At 37.7% G+C, this 25,793-nt stretch overlaps 1 protein-coding gene across 2 annotated transcripts in view; it reads right to left on the bottom strand.

Annotated features, from left to right (window-relative positions):
* LOC124554741 (isocitrate dehydrogenase [NAD] subunit gamma, mitochondrial) overlaps positions 1 to 25,793 on the bottom strand; it is a 117,391-nt gene that overhangs the window by 40,262 nt on the left and 51,336 nt on the right. For both annotated transcript variants that reach the window (XM_047128388.1, XM_047128389.1), the window contains exons 6-9: positions 25,341 to 25,474; positions 14,523 to 14,754; positions 7,252 to 7,438; positions 2,196 to 2,277 (exon numbers count right to left, since the gene is read on the bottom strand). In XM_047128388.1, the coding sequence (XP_046984344.1) occupies positions 2,196 to 2,277; positions 7,252 to 7,438; positions 14,523 to 14,754; positions 25,341 to 25,474 (635 nt within the window). The remainder of the gene's footprint in view (positions 1 to 2,195; positions 2,278 to 7,251; positions 7,439 to 14,522; positions 14,755 to 25,340; positions 25,475 to 25,793) is intronic.

The following is a 25,793-nucleotide window of genomic DNA, read 5'->3' on the forward strand; positions in this document are numbered from 1 at the left end:
GAACTGCACTGCAGCAAAGCAGTGCCACAATGAGGCTCCACTAGTACACTGCATTTCAACTGCAGCTGTGCAACAAAATGTAGCAAATTTTGTATGAAGTCGTATGGCAACCTCTGAGAAAAATGGACAAAACTGGCATGGATATGATAATTTCTTTGTTAAAGGAAGACGAAGACTATAAATTTCACACCACCATGGGATCATAAGAAGACATCAAACATGCACATTCCAAATTGGTTTTTTTGTAGGGATTTCCAAGTTACACAATTACAAAGATGCACGAGGTAAATGGTGTACAAAAGACTTAAATTAGCAACCTATTTAACCAGGTAAGGTAATATAAATAATGGTTGCAAATAAAAATTTGGACAAAATTCTCCACACTGCTAATGGATAAAATAGAAGAAATCATGTGTGTGAGAGGAACATAACCTTATACTGTGCTGTAACAATTTATTCATATTGATAAACGAGTACAAGGCAACAAGGAATGCACTTTACAGTCAAGAAGTGAGACTTTTTGATACTTGATGAAAGGACAGATGAAAAAATAAATATTATGAATACGCATATAGCTTGTCATGTACTTTGAATAGAGTTTCAGGTGTTTGGCATTGGAGTATGAAAATGCACAAGTAGTTCAATCTGAGGACATGCTATCATAAAGTATTTTGACTGAAGGATACATACAATAACTCATCCACAAAGGAATGAACATAAGAAACTGAAAACTCTCGAGTACAAGGAAAAAATAATGGAAGTGTGCTGCTTGGCATAATCTTGTCGATTAACTATCTAGCCATGATGCTGCAAAGCAGTATGAAATGGAAAGAGCAAATAAGGTCAATAGCAGGCAAGGCGAATGATCAAATTTGGTTTATTGGGGGGAATTATTGAAAGTTTAGCTTGTCTATAAAGGAGACTGTGTACAGAACATTAGTGGAACCCATTACTGAGTGATGCATAAATGACTGTGACCTCCACTGCATTGGATTAAATGTCAGCGAAGCTACATTTGTTACCAGTAGGGTCAATCAACAAACGAGTTTTGTGTAAATGCTCTGAGAATTCAAATGGGAATCCCTGGAGGAATACAATGCGCTTTTTGCAAAACACTGTTGAGAAAACTACAATAATCACTATTTGCAGTGGATTGCAGACTGATTCTTCTGCTGCTAACATACATTTCGAATAAAGAGCACAAATACATGGTAAGAAGAATTAGAGCTCATAAGGAGGCATCTAGAAAGTCTTTTCCCCTTGCTCTATTTGCAAGTGGAACAGGAAAGGAAATGACTAGTTGTGATAGTGTAAGATACCCTCCACTGTGCATCCTATGCTGGCTTGCAGAGTATGTATGTTGATGTAGATGTTTGGTTGTTAAACTAGAATGGAAGACGGACAAATCACCCACTTTGGAAATTTGTCTAGTCAGAGTTCCAGATGACAATATAAAAACTATATATAAGATGCAAGAAAAAAACTGGGGAAGTTTGGTACGATGCACTTCACTCAACACAGATCACACGGAGTTAAATTAACAAGATCAAAATGCTGTAGCCTAAGGGAAGTTAGTGGGAAAAAAATGTCCCCATGCAACTCACTTCAGAGTCAAAAGAGCCCTTACATATTAATTTGAAGTTTTGAACTCTTCACATTGTCAATGAAAGGTAATTAATACAGTTAAGCATTAATGACATAGAAAATGCATGTTTTTAAAGCACAACTACAACAGAAATGATTTCTGAAAAATTATCCACACTAATAGGTAATATATCATACAACCATCACTATGATCATGAAAATTTATCAGCTAAAAGAATATCATATTAGCTGACAATAAATTTACCGTCATAAAATTTTATGGCCAAAATAATTTTTAGGCATTACTCATAAGCATGAAAGACCAGTATTGGCAACAGTAAGTATAAAGGCAATGCAAGCCAGGACACTTTGCCAATGATATTCATACGTTGGCAACAAATCAATTTTTAATTCCTTAATATGTAGCACAGTAATATTCAATAACTACTGCCAAAATATGTATTTAACAGCTCTGGCTTTATCCTCAGATTTTACCCACTTTTGATTTTTATAGTACAAATTCTTTTTCAAGAGATTTCATTCTTAACAAAAAGCTTTATAAAAATATAGTTAAAAAATAACACATAACTATATTTTTAGGAGGGACTTACCAGTAAATAGACTTTGTTGTTTTTTGAACATGTTTCAGAATATTTTCTACAACATCTGTACTTGATGCAGTTCCACCCAAATCTGTAATAATTAGTACAAGTTAGTACATTTAAAGGGGTGAAGTAACATACTGCAAAATATAATAATAATAATAATAATAATAATAATAATAATAATAATATGTAAATGAAACATTACTAAATGCACCAACAATTTCTGTACCTTCACCACCAAAAATACCAGTTTCTGAAAGAGTTAATTAGCATTAAATTGGCAAATAATGCCTAGGGAATACTCTGCACCTACAATAAAAATTTCTCACATTAAAATATAATTTCAGAGAAACGAGAATAATATAGTGTCTCGAAATTAGACTACAGAAGTTAGTGACTAAAACAGGCTGTAAATTTAATGAGTTTGCCCCAAATCTCAAACTTTTTGAACCAAATATTTCTTTTCCAGTTAGAGGAAAGTCACTAATTCATTTGATTTTCCTTCTTGTCATATTTATATTAGTTCTCCATTTGATGGGTCTCGAACTCACAACAGCCTCTGGTAAGATTTACACCTGCATACATAAAGCTGCAGAAATTTTAATTCATACTGGTATTTGGAGCAGTATATATGGAATGTTGCTCAATTCTTCTTGGAAGGTGTGCTCTCTGGAGTGAAACAGAGCCTCTCTGACATGCATCATGCCCCTCTTATGGCATCTGAAACTGGAGCTGGTTGAGCATATCTGTTACAATCCCACAATGATTTTAAGTGATTTGTGACTTCACTTTGATTGATTCCTAGTGAGGTTCTGATGATTATGATGATGATGATGATGATGATGATGACATCAACGACCAGCATAAATGATTTCACATCTACTGCTGGATAACGGTCTCCTCTATACTATTCCATCTGATACAGCCTTCAGCCAAACACACACACACACACACACACACACACACACACACACACACCTTCTTCAGATTTTCTAATACTATGCAGCTAACTTATATTAAATTGTTTCTAATCTCTAATCCTGCAAACAACTTCCTTGGTCCACGTACCATCCAACTGCTTGTAACCATGTCCTACTCACATCTACCACACCAATTGTCATGTGTCGCCAATAGGTATTCTTTCAATACCTAATTCAGCTGCTGTCAAAATTATTCACACTGTGACTAATATTTCGGCATTTAACTGTGGCTGCAGATCATTAACAAATAAATATATTACAGTGACTAAACATTCATGGCTATTGCTAAATGTCTTGTAAACTAGGCAAATGCACACAAGAGGCTTTTGTGGTGCAAAGAGAACAAAATATGGACTTCTAGACAATATAGATGATGAGCACCAGAATGTGGGGGGCGGTGGGGGGGGGGGGGGGGGGGCGTACTTCAAAGGGAGAGGAGTAAAAAGATGATGGGTGCATTGGTGGAATAGAGGGCTGTGTAGTGCTGGAATGGGAACAAGAAGGGGGTCGGTGGGTAAGGACAATGACTAACGAAGGTTGCGGCCAGAAATGTTACGGGAACATTGGATACATTGCAGGGTGAGTTCCCACCTGCTTAATTCAGAAAAGCTGGTGTTTGTGAGAAGGATAGGCTGTGAAGCAGTAACTGAAATGAAGGATGTTGTGTTGGGCAGCGTGCTCAGAAATGGAGTGGTCCAGCTGTTTCTTGGCCACAGTCTGTTGGTGGCCAGTCATGCAGATTAGCTTCTAGATAACATGACTGGTTTCACAGGTAGTACTGTCTTTGATGGAATAGGTGGTTATGGTGGGAGAATGTATGGGGCAGGTCTTGCATCTTGGTCTATTACAGGGATATGAGCAATCGGTTGGGAGCAGAGACTGTTTAGGGATGGACGAAGATACTGTGCAGGTTCGGTGGGTTGTAGAGTACCAATGTGGTAGGGATGAGAAGAACAGTGGGTAGAATACTCCTCAATCCAGGACATGACAAGAGGTAATCAAACCCTGGAGGAAAATGTGATTCAGTTGCTCCAGTCCTAGGTTGTACTGACTCACAAGGGGAATGCTCCTCTGTGGCCTGATGGTGGGACTTTGGGAGGTGGTGTGTGACTGGAGGGATAAGACACGGGAGACACGTTTTCGCACAAAGTTTGGAGGGTAATTACGGTCTGTGAAGGCCTCAGTGAGACCTTCAGTATATGTCGAGTGGGACCACACGTCACCAAAGATGCAATAGCCATGCATGGCTAGGCTGTATGGAAGTGACATCTCAGTGTGGAATGGATGGCAGCTGTCGAAGTGGAGGTATTGCTGGTGGTTGATAGGTTTGATATGGACAGAGATACTGACGTAGCCACCTTTGAGGTGGAGGTCAACATGGAGAAAGGTGGCTTGTTGGGTTGAGTAGGACCAGGTGAAGTGAATGGTGGAGAAGGTGTTGAGACTCTGGAGGAATGTGAATAGGATGTCCTTACCCTTGATCCAGATCACGAAGATGTCATCAATGAATCTGAACCAGGTGAGGGGTTTGGGATTCTGGGTGTTTAGGAAGGATTCCTCTAGATGGCCCACGAATAGGATGGCATAGAATGGTGGCACACGGGTGTCCATAGCAAGATTTGTTTATAGATAATGTCTCCAAAGGAGAAGTAATTGTGGGTGAGGATATAGTTGGTCATGGTGACTAGGAAGGAATTTGTAGGTTCAGAATCTGTTGGGTGTTGAGAAAGGTAGTGTTCAATGGTGGTAAGACCATGAGCACTACGAATGTTAGTGTAACAGGAGGTGGCATCAATAGTGATCAGCAAGGCACCATGTGGTGAAGGAACACGAAGTGTGGAGAGTTGGTGGAGGAAACTGTTGGTATCTCCCAACACCTTGCCTCATGGCTCATATCCCTGTAACAGACCTAGATGCAAGACATGTCCCACCACCATCTACTCCAGTCAGATCACAAGCATCACCTAACCCTACAAAGACAGGGTTACCTGTGAAACCGATCTTGTGACTAAAATCGAAGCTGCAACCACTGTGCTGCATTTATGTGGGCAAGCTGTCTGTCTGCATGAATTGTCCCATGACAAAACTGTGGATAAGAAACAACTGGACTCTCCGTTGCTAAGTATGCTGCCCAACACGACATTCTTCATTCCAGTGACTCTTCACAGCCTCTACCATCTGGATTATACCTATCAACACCAGCTTTTCTGAACTGCGCAGGTGGGAATTTTCGCTGCAATACAACCTACGTTCCCTAACGCTCCTGGCCTCAACCTGCATTAAATCATTGTCCTTACCCACCAGCCCATTCCCTGTTCCCATTCCAGCACAATGCCAATGCACCCACAGTCTTTTTACTTCTTTTCCGTTGCCTGCCTCCTCCACCCCCGCCCCCTCACCATCTAACCTCCTGACTGCACACAGCTGACCACCTCTATTTCCACCTCACCCCTGTATGCTCCCACAAGCCACACTTTACCATTGCCCACCCCTACCCTGCTATCCCTCCCCACCTCAGCCTCCTCCTACCCCTACCACGCAGTTGCATCTCCCACCATGCGCTGCTGCTCGCATTCTGGCCCCAGCAGCTAGAGATTGTGGTTGCCTGTGTGTGTGAGTGTGTGGGGGGGGGGGGGGGGGGGGGGGGGGGGGGCAGCACGCACACTGTCTATTTCTGATGAAGGCCTTGTTGGCTGAAAGCTCACTTTCAGACAGTCTTTTTGTTGTGGCTATCTGCGACTCATTATTTCCACTATATGGCGAGTAGCAACCATCCTTTTCATAATATTGTTGAGTTCCTTCCTGGATTTTCCTTTGTATTGTGGTACATTTATTTATTTATTTATTCAATTTCTGGGTGTTTACAATTTTTGTAAAGACACTCGGGATAGCTCTTGTACTCCTTTCATGTGTTAGTTTTTATTACACATGATGTAAGCCAATATGGCTCTGTTAATGCATTGTCTTTTCTGCATTGTAATTTTACATGATTTTGTTGCCTAGCCTTCACCACATCCATAGTGAATTGCAATCATGTATGACACCACTGTTGCCAACTGATGACAGACACAATACACCTTCACTTGTTAGTTTTTATTTCAAACTTTGTAATTATTTTCTTATTGAACTTTTATTATGTACTACTGTCTATTATTCTTCATACATAAAATTCACTGTCATTCCTGGTGATGTGCAGCATCGCAATCGCTATGATTCTGCAACCTGATTGTAGCCATGCAGCTGTTTTTTTTTTTTTTGTTCTTTTTTTTTTTTTTTAAAAAAAAAGAGCTAGCTTTCTTACTGTTATAATGTTAAAAATATTTGAGTACTGTATTTTTACGATTTAATTATTTTTGATTATGCTGCCGCCGTCACTACTATCCTGGCATCTGATGTGAATGTTCGCCTCAAGGTTTCATTTTAAGATTTTTTCATTGATCTGTTGGTCTGCTTAAGACTTACGTATACATCTTGCAACCTTTATATCTATGTGAACCATGTTGCTCCCAGGTATGTTTTTTCCTGAAGTACCTTGTGTGTGCAACTGAGAGTTGTTCTTGTATTTCGTTATTCTGATTCTGTTTCGTTATTTCCATATATCTTTACTATTTTTAACACATATTTGAAGATGTCAAGGTCCAAAATGCACCATATTATGGGCAATAAAGTTATTCTATTTTTGAAGGGCGTTTTTTCTTTTTCTTTTTTAATTAGCAACAAACTGAGCCTTAATGCAGTATTACTATTCATTTCCAACATGGTCATCTACCACCTACATGACATGTCACAATTGTGTTTCTTCACACTACATTAAAAATTGTGGTAAATTTCTCTGGAATAGCATTTATTGAAAGGTTTAAAAAATGGACAACAATGTCTCTAGCTTTATAACCATATCAATTTTGTAGTAAATGTAACACTACCTATTTAACATACATCCAATGTGATGAAACAGAGGTGGTCTTTCACATACACCAATATTATTGGATACTGAAATTACACAAAATAATTATATAACTGTTTTTATATGCAAGAAAGGAATGTAAATTATAGAATAAACAATCACAATGAAACATAAATACCTGGTGTATGGATACGGTCTTCATTTACAGTTTTATCAATAGCTTCTGTGATAATCTTTGCATGATGGACATGACCTAAATGGTCAAGCATGTCTACAGCAGCATTTAACATTGCAATGGGGTTTGCTATGTTCTTTCCAGCAATTGCAGTTCCTGTGTTCCTGGTGCCAGGCTCAAAAACTGCATACTGCAAATAAAAAAAAAAAAAAAAAAAAAAAAAAAAAAAAAACACAGTAACAATATGTGAAATTTATGATTCAGTACTTAATTCATGTGTAACATAACTTTATTACAAAAAAATCTCTGTATTATAATTAAGAATACTAAAACTAAAATCTCACTGCTATAAACAGGTACCGCCCAACATAGTCTACGTAGCCTGTGTTGCAGTAGCAATCACTGTCAAATTTCAGACACTAAAGTTTGGGATTTCAACAGATTACGTCTGGCTGTAATTCTCAGGGTCGAGTAATGGCAATGCATAAACAGCTGGTTAGGTTATCCAGTGACAATGGTAATGTCTCACTATAGCACTATACATAAATCTACCATAGGAAATGGGAATGGTGGCAGTGTGGGGAAAGTCTGGTTCCATTCTAGAAACACCACAAATTTGTTAATTCTGAAATCTAAAATACACAAGTTACAAAGGAACACCATTGTATATGATTCAAACCTAAGATCAATGATGTTAAATGGCACGGTATTTACAGTTGACCCAAAATTCTATTTCTTAATTTGCATAGACTATCTGTTTTAAATGACAGTAAAAAATAAAAGGAAAAGAATTGGGTGAAGATATCTTTCCTAATCAACATAAGAGCTTCCAAGATGTCACTATGGTAACTCTGTAATATGTAATGAAGGACATAAACATCCATCCAGTTGCAAAAATTTTATTGCACTGACTTGGTGTCAATACTAACAAGCGGAAGGCCTCAGACATGGCCAACCAATTCGGCTCAGATTTGGCAGGTCACTTGTGTATAACCCAAAATGAACGAATCGAAGATATTTTGGGTCAACACCCCCACGTTTTTGAGAAAATCACCCCTACAGGTTATGACGAGTAATCGACTCAAAATTGGTGGGATCAATAGATAATTGTAAATAGAGCATTTTTCATCATCAGGTATGGGGTACAAAAACACATACTTCTCCAGAAATCAAGGTAAGAAACTTTTAAAACTGCCTCTTCTGTACCCGCATGGTAAACACTTTTTGCCAACAGCACCGATAGCGCAACGGCCAAGGTAACTGGCTGGGAATCGGAGAATCCAGGTTCGAATCTCGAAGAAACCTAGCGGATGTTGTTCTTTTCATTTGTATTTTTCCATATCTCGATTGACAGGGATAGGTGGGGTAATAAGGTAAGTAAATCAATTTCTCAAACTTCTTGGGATAGTAAACAACTAGAATGTTACTCCAGGTCACTTTACAATGGCTCTTCCAGTCACTGTTGCGTGTCCTCACTTTTCTTCGAACAACTAGATGGATGGTACTTGTCATATAAACATTCGAGACAAATATACTCACAGCACCAAGAACATCTAATGAATGCAATCTTTCGACAGCTACACTGTTCCTTCCGAAGAGTCGGCAGAAAACAAACATGGTTTACATTAAAAAATATGTGTTTTTCGGGAATTAATTTTGATGCGTACCACACATACGATATCATTGCCTGAAAAATCAGTGTGCTGAAAGTTGATTATGAATTATGCTGTGAATAGTTATTGCATCCGTGTGGTTGTGCAATTCCCACTGGGTTTCCAGAAGCACACTGCAATTCTGAAGCCTGGAAATAAAGTTTTTAACCTGGCGATAGAAATGAACATCACACGGCTGGCACACAAGTGTGCAGTTTGGTAGTATTACTTTTACTGTGCACGTCGGCTGACCCTCGCCACCTATAAACATTGTGTCATATGTTGTAGCATTAATTTGTCCACTCCAGGAATCCAATATTAGACGAAACTTGTTATCAGAAATACATGGTTTTAAAATAGTCTCAAGAAATGTTCTGTAAATCACATTCGTAAGTTTCTCGGATTTGGAGCAGGTAATGTAAACATTTTTCAATGAGTCGGTTAAACAATTGACCTCTTCTATAACCCGAGGACCAAATGTAACATTTGTTTCTTGTAAACACAGGAAAACCTCAGGCAACACTTTTCCAGAGGCTGTGATGGCATATTGCAGCGTGTACGAATGTGTTAGTTTGTTTTTACTACCAACTGCGACAAGGGTTTGTTTTTCTCCCTTATGTGATAACGTCCGTCGAATGTTCACCCAATACTTGCATCCTGTTTGATTGGTGTTGATCACATAATCACGATTAAAACCAGTCATAAGTGACGCTGTTTGTGTGCTGAAAAGAGCCACCACTTTCCGTATATCTTCATATTTTGTACCTCCTTATTAGAGATGTATTTAGTGACGCGATGTTGACGAATTTTATACTCCAATTTGAAATTTCTTACCCAAGATAATGATGCAGCAAATGCAAAATCCTCGTTGGCCATATATTGAAGTGCTGCACCTGCAGCCCACTCTTGAAGTATTCTCGTTGTTACATTCTCGTTACGACAATGAGATTCGACAAATCGGTTGTATATCCACTTATTTATCGCCTGGTATTTGTCGTATCTTGTCCCTCCTTTAACAATATCACTTTCCCACAATTTCAAGTCCTCCTTCCTTTTCAGGGCTGTTGTTGCTCCATTCTTTTGCAGTTTTTGTAAGTTACACTTTGGATGATTCCTGGCTAGCGCTATCACCTTCACTTTTACTTCAAGGGGTATAGCGCGGTAGTTCAATCGTTTAGTAACCGGTTCGTACTACTCATCGGGAACAGATGAAGCACATATTCCCAGTGACGTGGAGATTTCCAAAGTGTTATGACCATTTTGTGATTCATTAGTCGGGATATCTTCCACTGAATCATCTTCTGCTCCGTCTTCATGGTACAGTACTTCAGTATCAAAAAAAGTCATTTCGTTCATCAGCTCCAAAAATCACTTGACGATAGCCGCTCCTATCAATCTGGAACACCGAGGAACAGAACTGCCTGCTTCCAGTAGTGTATTGATAATACATCTGTCTTGCAACACTTTTACAAACCAAAACACAGTGTCTGTAACTTCCCGCTTGTCATCGTCTGTGAGAGGCTCTCAACTATATATTACAGCACTAGTCAAAGGGTGTACGTTCTCCATTATTCAGATTACGCACCTGGAATATATGACACAACAAACAATAACTAGTTACTATGGCATAACAGAGAAGCTAATTACTACAAACTACATACAGTACTCGTCATATGTTACTTAAGGAAGAACACTGTATTCATTCACAAAACGTATTTCATTCAGCGCATTAACGATGGAAAAATCACTACATGTATCCGCGAGGTTCACGGCATCCTAATGACGGAAAACAACTCTTTCCGATTGACTTCTATAAGGCTCGTGCTGGACACCCTCACTCTTCCAGGTTCACAACTATGATATGACGAAGAGGCAACCTGGACAACATAACTCTCCCCGTGTGCATTCTGTCCCATGCCTTGCTGTAAATAAGCGTCGTGCGGTTGGCTATCTGTGATCCCTCTTGAGGAATTCACAGCACTCTTACTCGGAGTGTTTTCATGTAACAAGGCTTAAAAGTTTAATACTTTACTAACTCACGGCATTTGAGAAATTAGTTTGCCTACCTTATTATTATCATTCCTTATTGATTTACTTACCTTATTGACCCTCCTATTCCTATCAATTGAGATATGGAAAAATACAAACGGAAAGAACAACATCCACTAGGTTTCTTCGAGATTCAAACCTGGGTTCTTCGATTCCCAGCCAGTTACCTCGGCCACTGCGCTATCGGCACTGTTGGCGAAAAGCGTTTACCATGTGGGTACAGAAGCGGCAGTTGTAAAAGTTTCTTACCTCGATTTCTGGAAAAGTTTGCATTTGCGGACCCCATACCTGATGATGAAAAATGCTCTATTTACAATTATCTACAGATCCCTCCAATTTTGAGTTGATTGCTCGTCATAACCTTTAGGGGTGATTTTCTCAAAATTGCAGGGGTGTTGACCCAAAATATCTTAGAGTCCTTCGTTTTAGGTTGTACACAGGCGACCTGCCAAATCTGAGCTGAATCGGTTGGCTGTGTCTGAGGCCTTCCCCTTGTAAGTGTATGTTCATCAGAAGTTATGGTTACCTACAAAAATATTTTAATCAACATAGGAGAATAACAACCATATCAAAAACTGTAAGTAGCACTCGGAGTATTAAAAATAAAACTGGGATTACTTACATAGGTTCACATTACATGGAGGGATAATAAAACCATATAAGCTGAAGGGCGCAAATTTTGAAAGATCCTTCTGAAGCTCAGATGTTCCATTAAAATGGAATACATGGCCCTAATAGTAATTTTAACCTTGTCTACATGTTCTCTGATCATGATTTGCCTCTCTTGCATCACCAGGATCCTTACATGATCAATAATAACCTCATTTGCGGACATTGAGAGCCTACCAGAAGATGCTTCACTCTTCACTGATGAGTCGCCATATTTGAAACAGCTGTACCATTTCTTCATCTGGGTGATGCCCACTGCTTCATCCCCAAACATTTGTCAAATCTTACAAATGGCTTCCACTTGAGAATTGCCAAGCTTAAAACACACACTGGATGCAATAACATTGTTCCCCTTTTTCTGTAATTTTACCCACAATTCAAAATCAGACACCAACAACTTACACATGTTCACTTGTCAATGGCTAGCCAGTGACTTATTGTTTCCGCAGTCATGGGGAGCAGGCGGGTGTGGGGGGTGAGGGGAGAAATCAGGCATGCACACAAACAAGAGAGAGCACATACCCACATACAACAATTTATATGACTGGATACTTTTTGAATAGCCCTCATAAAGAGTATTTATTAGGAAGAAAGGGTACTAATGTGTGTAAAGTGTCCCTTGTGGATTATTTGCTTATTACAGGCCAAAAATTGAAGGGAGGCAAAATTACTATCCTCCATAGAGGAAAGAAAGGTTATGTAAGAGGCTTTCAAAAATAAATAACTGGAGGCATAATTACAGAAACCAGTACCTGTATGTTAGAAGTATTAACCCTGGCTGTTGAGACACTTGTCCCACTGTGACACAAGGCAGTGAATGGCTTAAGTGTTCATCACTCTTAATCACACTGATTTGCCTAAAACTGAAGAAATATGACCATTCTCCTTCTCCATAGTGAATTTTGTGTTATCAGTGTGAAGTCTAGGTTGGGATATCAGCAATTATGAGAATGGCAGATTGTTGCTCATCATAAAGATGATTTGTTGAGTTGCAGACAGACACACTGAAAAGTGTGTTAATATATACTACGCTTTTGGCCAAAGCTTTCTTTAGAAAAGAAAGGAAAAAACACTCACATTCACAAAAGCAGGCACATCTCCACACACACAATTGCTACCTCTGGCCACTCTAGCAAGAATGCTTTGATGTTGATGCTACATTTCAACCTTTTGAAGGCAAATGGTCCCTCATAACATCATATTTGCCATTCAGTATTAGATTGAGTGAGGTGATGATCCTCCTAGGGCAAACACATCACTATTTGATGGTGCTGTTACACTTCATTTATGTCCAATGCAGATATATGAACAAATGCGTCAACTCTTAAGAACTGTCACTGGAGATCACATAAGCTATGTTCAGTGCTGGGTACACAAACGGAATGTAGTTGAAAATTTTTAAGGTACTTTATGAGTTTAACACTGCAGCTAAGAAGGGTGCTTTCCTGAACACAAGAAAGCCAGGGAATTTGTATTTACAGTTTTTCGGAAGAGAAGAGACAAGCAGAGGAGAAAGCTGAACTTTTTTTTTTCCTTCTTACAGTAACAACATGCTGTAACTCTTGGCTTTCCATGGCCTCTTACCTGGAAGAATATTTTGAACAAATTGTGGAGTTCTTACACAGTGATGACGTAATTACCACGTGCAAGCACTGAATACTTTCATTCACTTTGTTCTCACTAAATAAATTCATCTTACGTTTGTTAAATGTGCCAGTTACTTAATGAACCTGACACTATACTTACCCTACGAAAGACCCTACTTCCTACAAACTCTATTCCATGGTAAACTAGTTTGAAGATGTCTTTACATTTTTGTTGTTTAGGTGATTAAACCGACAAACTTTGGCACCCACATGTAGAGGCAAATACTTCAAGCAAAGATACAGGAAATAGGACGGCCGAAGTGGCCGTGCGGTTAAAGGCGCTGCAGTCTGGAACCGCAAGACCACTACGGTCGCAGGTTCGAATCCTGCTTCGGGCATGGATGTTTGTGATGTCCTTAGGTTAGTTAGGTTTAACTAGTTCTAAGTACTAGGGGACTAATGACCTCAGCAGTTGAGTCCCATAGTGCACAGAGCCAACCAGGAAATAGTGAAATGCACTAGGTGGCATCTTTGAACTAGGCTGACAACTCTTATGGTCACAGAGCTATGAAAGTCTGTGTTAACTGCCCTAGATTCTTTTTTCAACCCCAGGATGATGGTAGTGATCTCTATCAGTGCTGATGTTGGACAAGTCTTTTATGAGTAATAGAAATGGCAGGTCTGGATGGTGTAGATCCTCTGACTGCATACAAATCCCTTCAAAATTTAGTGGAAATGCAACTTCCCATTGCAGCAGGAAATGTCTATATCCAACAAAACATGGCAACCCACAATTCCTTGTTGTTACATGTCCCAGTATAAACTCTAAGTAGGTATACAATTTTGATGTTATGACTATGCTTTCTTTTGAAAAACTTCTAGTGATTTACGAGTATAGAATTTTTTTCTATAACTGATTAGACTCAATAAGTTTAACGTAAGTACTGGTTTCTTTCCCAACAATGTAAATAAATGCATTTTGTATGCCCAATAAATTTGACAGAATTTGCAAGAATATTTTAATTTTCAACATAACACTGTAAAAAAAATGTCATAAGACAAAAAAATAAAGAACAAACTTGAAAAATAAGCCATCAGAAATAAAACCAGCACCATAAAAAAATCCAAATTGCTTAAAGATAATACATAAATTGACCAAGAACTATTTTTTTCTGTCTCTAGTTGTTTAAGTATTCTCATCATGCCTGACCCAAACACCAGACATATCTAAAGGACAATGTGTTTTTTATTTTGGTATGAAAACCTGAACTTTTCAGTTTAAAATCAGTATGAACAATGTAAGGTGAAAACAACTTACATGGTCTCCATAATTCTTTCCCGATAGTAAGCCAGCACCACCAACTATTCCACAGACCACATTTGATACTATTGTACCATACAAATTTGTCATTATCATAACATCAAACTGATGTGGATTGGAAACCAGTTGCATGCAACAGTTGTCAATGATCATATCATTATGTTCTATATTCGGATAATCTTTTGCTACCTGACGGGATGTTTCCAGAAACAGTCCATCTGAAAGTTTCCTGTAAAGCATTAAAAACACAGCTGTCAAGATGACATTACTCTACACAATAATTTAGCAATAGCAATTACACTGATCAGCCAGAACATTACGACCAACGGCCAACTATCAACATAAACCCATCCAGGCAATAGCAGCACCACCTGGCAATGAATGACTGCTAATCAGACATACACACGCAGTGCATGTAGTATCAGTGAGTCTGCTGTCCGTGTATAGAATAGGGAAAGTACACCATTCATCTGAGTTTGATTGAGGGCAGATTGTGATGGCCCGGAGGCACGGCACTAACATTTCGGACACTGTACGACTTGTCAGGTGTTCAAAGAGTGCTGTGGCGAGTGTCTTCAACACATGGCAAAATCAAGGTGAAACCGCTTCAGACATCGTCAGATTGGGCGGCCACCGCTCATTACAGGTGTCAGACGTCTTAGGCTGGGCAGACTGGTGAAACAATATGGACAGTGAACTGTGGTGGAATTAACAACATCAGACTTTAATGATGGGCAAAGTACACATGTATGTGTAAACTCAGTGCACTGAATACTCCTAATGATGGGCTTCAGCAGCTGATGACCCATGTACGTGCCAATGTTAACACTACATCAGCAACTATGACTGAAATGGGCATGTGACCATTGGTACTGGACATTGGCACAGTGGCAGAGCACTGCAGGGTCTGATGAATCTTGATACCTTCTTCATCCTGCCGAATCCACCATCTTCCAGGGGAACAGCTCCTCGACATGTGTACTGCAGACAGAGACAAGCTGGTGGTGGCTCCATTATGCCCTGGGAAACATTCATGTGGACATCCATTGGTCCACTGGAGCTCACGCAAGGCATCATGATGGCCACGGAGTATCATACACTGGTTGCAGACCATAGATAAAGCACCATGTCACAAGGCCAGTGTGGTGGAGTGGTTCAAGGAAGATAGTGGTGAGTTTTAATTAATGTACTGGTCCTCCAACGTACCAAATCTGAACTTTATCGAACACATCTGGGATGTGACTTAATGTGGCATGACAGCTCATCACCCCCCCCCCCCCCCCGAATTTATGAGAATTAGGTTGTGTGTGTGTGTGTGTGCGCGCGTGCTTGCAGATGTTGTGTCAACTACCTCCAGTGACCTATCAAGGTCTCATTGCTTCCACACCACGATGCATCACCTCTGTTATTAGTGTCAAAGATGGACATACCGGCTATGAGGTAGATGGTCATAATGTTCTGGCTAATGAGTGAATATGTACTGCAACAGGCTGACAACACAAGGATATTTATTTTCTCTGAACAGAAACACCCTATTTACCAAGAAATTCTAAAACTCCAGAGAAACAGAAGACTGGCCAGTACTTACCTCTATGAGACAGAACTTGAATATATCTGCAGTACTGAAATTTTGACTCCTGATGGTAAGTTTGGGCCAGCTATTCAATGTCTTTATAGTTTCCACAAATGAATTTTTCTTTTGATACAACACAATTTTCATGCTTATTGACTTTTGAATCGCACAACTTCAAAATGGAAAATTCACAGAACAACACAACTAACACAGTATACAACATGAGTTCAGGATCTACCAACTCTCTTATCCTACATTCACAGATAATTGTAAAGAAGAACAAGTACTGCTGCAGTAAAATCTGTGCCGTACATCAGACAATAATTCTCCATATTGTAAGGTAACAGGGGATAATATGGCCAGACAGCAGTTTTGCTGGCAATGGAAGTATCTGCTACGAAAAAAATGGATGGGATGTGAAAAGCACAAACACAAGTCAATACCTTTATAGACTCATCTTTCCCTGATAAAGAGAAGGCAGCATTCAGAAGTTTCAGATGGTTTAAATTACTTGGTTACATAACTGCATATAATTACTGTACATGACTTTGCACTTAAGTAAATAATGTAGGGTGTGCTTGTAATGTGAGTCCTCGGATTTGCTGGATACCTAATCACTGAAATAGAAGTCATCTGAAAATGAGCTCTTCTACATAGTTTGTAATTTAAATTTAAAGCACAGCAGCAGAAATAATATGTTCGGCTGGTGTACTTCAATCAAAACATTTCATAGTAGAATTAAGTTATAAAGATGTTTAGAACAACTGCAAACTAAGTCATTACTTTATTATGAAGACACAATTCAGTTTCTATCTTTGTACTGCCAGACAAGTATTTGTATGTCTTGTCTCATATTTCGTGCAAAGACATCATTAAATGAAGGGAGAGGGGTGGAACTGTGTGCCAAAACATGGAGTTATTTCCAATTATGTAAATCTGATAGCATGTCATAAATTAGTACTGATTTTAATTTTCCGTGCTTATGAATAAAATTATGTATTAAATGCTGAGTGAAAATAGTGTAACGCAAAATGGACATGAAAGTACTTGTTTTGTGTTTTGATGAGCATTCGTAGTTCCTTTGCATAGTGCCTTTTTTTTTTTAAATTGCAAAGAATTATAAAATTATGTGGTGATAAATGTGTGTAAAATTATATAATGTATTCAGGTTTAAGTATTTAAATCTAATGAAATTGTAAATGAATTGTGGTCATGTTTAGGAATTATTTTGATTGACGTAGTATCACGTGACCCGACTCAGGACTGGGGATATGAGCGTGAAAGTGGGGCTTTTGGTCGTTGTCTGTTGTGGTGGCGAGTTCAGAGTAGCAAAGTGCCGCAAGTGTAAGCTTTGATGCCAGTGTATGCGAATAAACTGTGAAGGAACAACATGAAAGTGTGTAGGTGCGAGACAATAAACCATGTGTACAAATTGCACTGATTATCATTTATCCAGATCGGATTTATTTGTGAACTCTAATATGCATGGCCACAAAGATAGAAGAGTGTGTGTGTGTGTGTGTGTGTGTGTGTGTGTGTGTGTGTGTGTGTGTGTGTGTGTGTGCATTTTTAAATAAATAAGTTTCAATCTGAACCTGTATAGTGTACCTCCTTTTTTGCAAGGTTGTGGTATAGATAATTGTGTATTGAATTCACTGCTGTTCAAAGACTAGCCAATATATGACTCAGTATTAGGGGTGCAAATGCAACTGTTCACTACCAACCCCCTTTGCAGATGAGCCATGTGAAAAAATAGGTAGTGAATGAACCCAAGTACAGTTGCAATATATCAAAAACCTCTTCTTGTCTTTCAAGTCAACAACTACATAACGTCTCAGTCAAAAATGATTCAAATACATTATAGTAATGGAAAGATAAGGTAATTTACAATGGAGAAATACTACTAAAACTAAAATCCATCCTAACAGACCTTGGAAGGCCCAATGGTACCGATCGGCCACCGTGTCATCCTCAGCCCATAGGCATCACTGGATGCAGATATGGAAGCACATGTGGTCAGCACACCACTCTCCTGGCCGTATGTCAGTTTAAGAGACCGGGGCCGCTACTCCTCAATCAAGTACCTCCTCAGTTTGCCTCACAAGGGCTGAGTGCACCACACTTGCAAGAGCACTCAGCAGACCAGATGGTCACCCATCCAAGTGCATAATTTTTGCAATATCACAAAAAAGTCGGTTTGTTAACATTATATCCAAAGCTTCAGCAGAGTAGATTATAATTTAAGTTACCGAACTACAATAAAACTAGACAAAAAAAATTTAATGCAGGAATACAAGGTATGATTGCAGATATAGCTGAAGTATAGATGATTTCAGATGAATGAACAGAAAAGGAAATAATACTAATGTGAAACTCTTGAAATTTTAGATAGTAAATTAATCAAGTAATAACACAGTTTAGCAAAAGATCAATTTTTTTTATATAAATAGTGGCTGCTGTCCAACATCTTAACAGAAAAATCTTTAGCAAAGGAACACTACTTCAAGGATACATTTTGTTGCGCTCCTGGAATGCTTCAGAGGGTAAATAGGACAGGAAGACAACTAATCTTAATGGTTCTATTAAGATTTGAAGTTGCTCCTCTACAATATGCACTAAGTAGTCTCAGTAAATCCACATATTTAGATGCTAATAAATCTATGACATACTTGTGTATTAAATGTTGAATGACTAGTTAAAAAACCTTACAAATATTCAGTGAATAGCCAATTAGTGACATAGACAGAGGCAACAGAATAAATGGCAGTTAAAGCGACGTCTGTTCAGAAATAAGTAAAACTGTCATCACAAAGTAGAGAAAACAACAAAGAGTTGACAATGCAGCAAAGGAATCAAAACAATTGTATGAATTATTGTATTCTTGATGGTTGTAGAATAATTTAATAAATAAAAAGGTTTCCTATATCCATTTAGGGCACCCCCTTCCCAAGGTTTCTTTACGACAGAGGAAAGAATAAACTACCAGTTATCTGTATGCACTGTGAATGTACATTACACATTTTGTTGCCATCTTCGGAAATGCCATTTCGGACTTTGTTATGTAAGTTTAAAATGATGTGTTCTGTATCTTTGGCATATGTTTAAGAATTTTGTAATAACTGTATTACATATGAGTGTAAATTTGGTTTTCTGTCCTGTAGGTCGATTTGAAAATGGGTCTTGGCCTGAAACTAGTCATCGAATGAAAAATAAAATATTTGCAACTTTGACTGATTTTTCATTCTATGGAATGAATACAGTTTTTTGAATACACCAGTACCAAAGTCTTACAATATGACTTTTGAAATATGAAGAAACATTCATTATTAACCCTCATACTGAATTAATGATAACTAAAAAGGTTGGCTAACAATGGAGAGGGTGAAACAAAGTAATTAGTGAATGAGTCAATCCCAAGATTGCCATCCACAATGTGATTTTACAGGATTACAAAAAGTAGTGTGGATGTAAAAAGACTGCCATTGTTCTTTCGCTTGAGTTTTCTTTCAAAGACAGTAGTCAAAAATTTGTTTCATGTGTTTTGGATAGATGGCTCTTTCTGTTTGACACAGTGGATATCCTGCAACAGCAGTGATACAAGGAAACACTGAAACTGTAAGAAAAGTTATTGTAGATGATATAGTCCACATATAAAATTTGCAGACATCTACAAAAATCCTAAATATTGGATTGAATGCAGTGCAAAACAATTGAAAATGAAATTTTAGGTTCTACAAAAAAATGTGCACGGTGTATTCCTCATTTACCAACACTACAGCAGATATACTGGTGGATGGACTGATGTTTGTTTATTTCTCCTAAATACAATACCAGAGTCTTAAGTTCTGTAACACCTCACTCAACAAAAGTTAATGAAGTTCATTTCTTCACTGAACATAAAATTAAGCTTAAATTTATGAATCTCATTCCATCCTTATGAAAAGAATACTAATAATAATTCTGATCTATACATGCTCCTTCATTAAGATTTCAAGATAAAGTTACGAGAATGTATAGGAAGTGAAGCTTCATGCCGTGCATATCAAGAAGAAAACAGTTGGCACCTCTCTGACAGGTAATTATCTGACTTAACAACACTCATTTAAGATGCAGTGAATGCAATCTTATTATCATATCAGGTACAGGTGTCAACATATTTTTGATTTGCACAGTTAATTGTCTTGTGCAATGTGTATACCTGAAAGCAGATGTTTTGAAGACTGAACCTTTTTTTCACACTTTCACTATTTAAAAAGTTTAATAACCAATGTTTCATTATGTCATCATTCACTTGTTCACTATCAACACATTTCAGCATGTGGCCATTGGTCAAGAGCTTCAAAACTGAAAATTGCACATACAGTCCACAGTCATTGGAATAATATGAAGGGTAAACTTAACTCTTCAGCAAACGCACAAGGATGTTGTGGTGTGTGTTTCCTGTATATTGTAGTTGAAGGAACAATAATACATAACTGACATTCTGCTGTTTTGACACACAAATGCAAAGGTAACTATGGCAAAGCCACAGAATAAACAAAGTAATTGGAAGTTAAGTCAAATATTTGTAGAACACAGAGCAAATACATTGAAGAAAAAAAAAAAAAAAACTAAATGATGAAATTATTAACTAAACACAGAAATGTATAAATGTTGCAAAGACAATGACTGACAGATGACAAACCACCAACTCATTTTTAATGCAGTGCACCCTTGTGTCTGATGAGCGAACAGTCATATTGACTCCTCAGATGTTGGCACTCACATTCTTCAAATACTGATCTTCAATTTCAGAAACAAAAACAGGGTCAAGATGAATTACTGAGTATCTTTTGCTAGTGAGATTACTCAGGTATGAACATACAAGAAAGGCCTTCCTGAAATTACAAGTTTCAGGTCACACAATGACAGTTAAGTATAGTAAAATGTTAAAATAGCAAGGGGAATATTATGTAATTGAATCTGTGTGTTTTGTAAGAACATTATTGATTAAGTGGGCTCATACAGTTCGAATTAACTATTGTTTCAGCAATGCATGAAAAATAGTTTTCAGTCAAATATTAGATGATTGGTTACTTAATTGATGAGAGCTATCTTGAAGGATATCTCAATAAAAGGATCACCTCAAATGAGTCTTAAGATTAATGTCTTACTGGTCTAACAATATAAATGGAAAATAACTTTTTTCAAAAACTTCAACAATTAGACATATTCTAAAACAAAGCAGAAGCATATGATTTTACAGTGCTGGTATCGACAGCTTAGTTGACACATCATAATTTTTTTTTAATTCTGTTAAAAATGTCTAAAAAACTTCTGGAAAACATGCTAGTTATTGATAAGCCTTTATTCCAAGATTATAAACAACAGGTTTTTGTAACATTGTGATCACATGTTCAAGTGAAAAAATATACAAAAACACACAGTGTGGATCAGAAGTAAATTAACAATATAAAAAAATGTAAGGCACCTAAAACAGGTAAAGAGGGAGTGAAATACTCAGGTAGGTAGTTTAACATTAGGCCAGTGAAACAGTAAGATCTCCCAACGTTTGGATGACGCAAGACATTTGCATTGTCAGTTAAAATGGATAGTGAGAAATCCATGAGAAGAATATAACCAAAAATTAGTGGTTGCAGGTCATGCAACTGAACACGGTAAGTCACATTTGTAGATCTAAAAAAGGACATAGCATAAGAAACAAAACAAAACTGTGGGGAAACTAACTTGCACTAAAATAAAGGAATGATGGCTCACTGCAAAACCAGTGGAAAACAGCAGTGTGCAGCAGTAAGGTCATACCACCAGATGCAGGTGTGCACACAGCCAAGCACTGAGGAAAACTGATGCTGGGCAATGTGCCATGAAAGGGCAAAGGAGCAGCAGTGGAATGTGTCGATAGAGGGCACGAAAGTGGTGAGGAAGTTACATTGATATGTTTTTAAAGCAAAGGTTGGGAGCCGTTACATAAACTAGAATGTATAGATAAAAGACATACAGCATAGGTAATAGAGCATCAGCAGCCTTACATATATATGAAATGATGAAATTATGACAAATATTGTAAAAATTATTAAGATAAAATTACCTGAAAAATTACTTTGATCAAACATCAATAATGTCAAAATTACAAAATGAGCTTAAATTAAGGCTAGTTAAATTATTAAGTATTATTAAATACTCCAGCAGGGATTATAAGAGAGAGATACTGAAAGGGACAAATGAATGTTTCCATAGTATAAAATAATAATTACATGTAAAATGTACAAATACACGAAGAGATAGGCTGATAAAAGGAAACAAAATTGCAAGGACCAGTATGCAATAAAAAAGAAGACAGAAGCAAGAAAAACAAATAAAATTAAAAAGACCAATCATGAAAGACATTATGGTGGGAGCACTGCTACAGAGGGCACAGACAATCAGAATCTGGAAAGATGGCATAATGACTAAGTTCTGACTATTCAGGGTGTGGTCAGGAAACTTTAAGGAGTGCAAGATTAGGACTTCCTCCAAAATGTCGAGGATATTGCCTTTGTTACCATGGCATAAAATCTTTAAGCTTGTTGTCAGGTCAGAAGTAGTGTCCAGTATCACGTAAATCGGTGGTAATATTGGTAGCAGGAAATATCTCGTCAATAACTTATTCCAATTAACCTTCCTGTGGCACAAATTTGGTTTATTTGGATATTAAAGATATGCATACATCATTACCAGTAGATAAAGTTCATAAGTCAGTCAGTGGCCATCCTACTGACAAAATTCACGAAGCCATTCGACTGCTAGACCTGGTTCAACTATTTTAGGTTTCGTGATAGCTTTATCCTACAAGAACAGGCCTGCGACAGGTTCGCCCTTGTCCTTCGATCTTGTTAACATTTTTATCATTAACTTGGAAAATGATATGTTTCATCAACTTACAAGATTTTCACACAAACTACCAGCCTGGTATTGCTACACTGATGTCATTCTATTTTTCTCCATTGGGTCAAATGAGGACTGTGAGTCCTTCATGAAGGAGCTGAAGAACTCTGATGCGAGTATACAGTTTACTATTCAATATAGCAGTCAGGGTTCACTTTCATCTTTAGACCAGTTAACCACTCTGAGGGACTCCGAGATTAAATATGACTTAACACAAAGCTATCCACCATGGATGTGGAGATCCACCAGACACCCAATCACCATGTCAGTTCATATATATATATATATATATATATATATATATATATATATATATACACACACACACACACACCCACACACACACTGCTTTTAGATTGCTCCTTTGAAGACTACATACTGTTCCTATTGACGCCTTTTACTGTGAATTGAACATGATTAAGTACATTGCTTACTATAATGACTACAGATCTGTTTTTGTTGTTAATAAGGCCATCCAAAAGAAAATTAACCCTATTCTTTTCCCTATTCAACAGCAAATAACTGTCACAAGTAAATTAGTCTAACAAAAAGACAAATTTTCACAGGATATCCCATTATGGCAGAATCTCCAAAACAATTAAAAGGAAAAAACTAAAAGTAAAAGGTATTTCCCCAGTGTCTTGTATTCTGAGAGGTACTGGCATCCGGTTCTGTCACAATGAGCAGGCCAGTTTCAACATATTTGATTTGGCAGGTATTTATTACATTTTTTGTAATGACTGTTCAGTTACATTGTATGAACAGAACACAGTTTCTGCATTCAATGTAAAAAACATTTAAGCCTCACAAGTTCTCAATCTGCTCTTACCATCCACTTACATAATACTGAACACACTTTCTGACCTGACAACAAACTTAAAGATTTTATGCACTGGTAACAAGGGCAATATCCTCAACATTTTGGAAGAAGTCCACATCTTGCACTCTTTAAAAGAGTTTCCTGAGCATGCCCTGAACGGTCAGTGAGAACTTAGGCACCATCCCATACTTTCAGATTTTGATTACATACGCACTCCCCTAATTGTGTTCCCACCATGATCTCTTTCATTATGGGTTTTTTAACTTTAGTTTATTTGTTTTTTCTTGCTTCCGTTTAATTTCTTACTGTGTACTGGCCATGCAATTTGGTTTCCTTTATCAGCCTACCTCTTTACATATTTGTAATTTTTATGTGTCATTATTACTCTATACTCTGGTAACATTCAATTGCCCCTTTCAGTATGGTTCTCTTATAATCCACATTGGGGTTTTTAATAACGTTTAACAATTTTAACTAGCCTTATTTTAAGTTAATTTTATAATTTTGACATTATTGATCTTCTTCTTCTTCTTCTTCTCCTTCTTCTTGCAGATTATTTACAGGTGGTACTGCTCTCCATCTCCTGTCGCCATTGGTGTTCGACCAAAGTAATTTTTCAGATTATTTTATCTAAGTAATTTTTACAGTATTTGACATAATGTCGTCATTTTACATGTAACAGTTCTGTTGCTCTATTACCTATGCTGTATTTCTTTTATCTATACATTCCAATTTATTTCATGGCTCCCAAACTTTGCTTTATAAACATCCTCTTTCAAGCCCTCTATTGACACATTCGACTACTTCTCATATGTCCTCTTGTGGCGCACTGCCCAGCATCAGTTTTCCCCAGTGGTTGGCTGTGAATACACCTGCATCTGGTGGTATGACCTTTCTGCTGCACACACAGCCATAGTCACTACATGTGACTCCTTGCTGTTTTTCACTGGTTTTGCAGCACTGGTGAGTCATCATTCCAATATTTCAGTGTAAGTTAGTTTCCCCACAGTTTTTTGGGTTTCTTATGCTAATTCCTGTTTTAGGTCTACAAACACAACTTGCTCTGTTCAATTACATGGCCTCCAACCAGTTATTTTTGGCTATATTCTTTCCCTGGCTTACTCAGTCCCCATTTTAACTGGCAACGCTAATGTCTTGTGCCATTTGAACATTGGGAGACTGTGCTGTTTACTGGCCTAATGTTAAACTAACTGTGTGGGTATTTCACTGTGTCTTTTCTTGGTTTAAGTACCTCACATTTTTTGTGTTATTAATTTGCTCCTGATGCACATTATATGTTCCTGCAAATTTTTTCACTTGAAGATACGATTACAATGTGATAAAAACCTGTCATTTATAATCTTGGTATAAACGGCTATCAACAGCTAATGCTGTTTCCTGAAATTTTTTTTAGAAGATTTCAACAGCTCTGAAAAAAAAAAAAAAACCAAACCACAAACAAAGCAGAAGACAGAGCAAAAAGGCAACTCTTACTCACATGATATTAGCCTTATGGATTGTAGTAACCTTCTTTCGTCCTTGCTTTTTTGCATATTCAAATGCATATCGTGCCACTCTTTCAGAATTTTCCTGTGTCACTACCTTCATACTTTCGATTACACCTGTAACACTCTGAAAAAAATGTGTAAAATTAAGATTGTCTATCAGGTGAGAGATTATATAAAGAAACTGACATCCTTAATAATATGTTCCGAGACAATGTGTTCCAGTGTGATAGGCAACAATGACAACTCACCTTAACTCTTCATAGTGAAGGCTACATAGAAAATACTGTAACTGGTAAACAACATTGTTATTTAAGGGGCTCCGGAACGCCCTATACTTGCAATGTTAAAATAACGCTTATAAATTACATCTTTCCTCACAAAGTATTTGAGGTAGGAAGTTGAACTTTTTACAGATTATTTATTGGAATATGGGCTACAACTTA

The sequence above is a fragment of the Schistocerca americana genome, chromosome X (genome assembly GCF_021461395.2).
Source record: "Schistocerca americana isolate TAMUIC-IGC-003095 chromosome X, iqSchAmer2.1, whole genome shotgun sequence".
Classification (NCBI taxonomy): domain Eukaryota; kingdom Metazoa; phylum Arthropoda; class Insecta; order Orthoptera; family Acrididae; genus Schistocerca; species Schistocerca americana.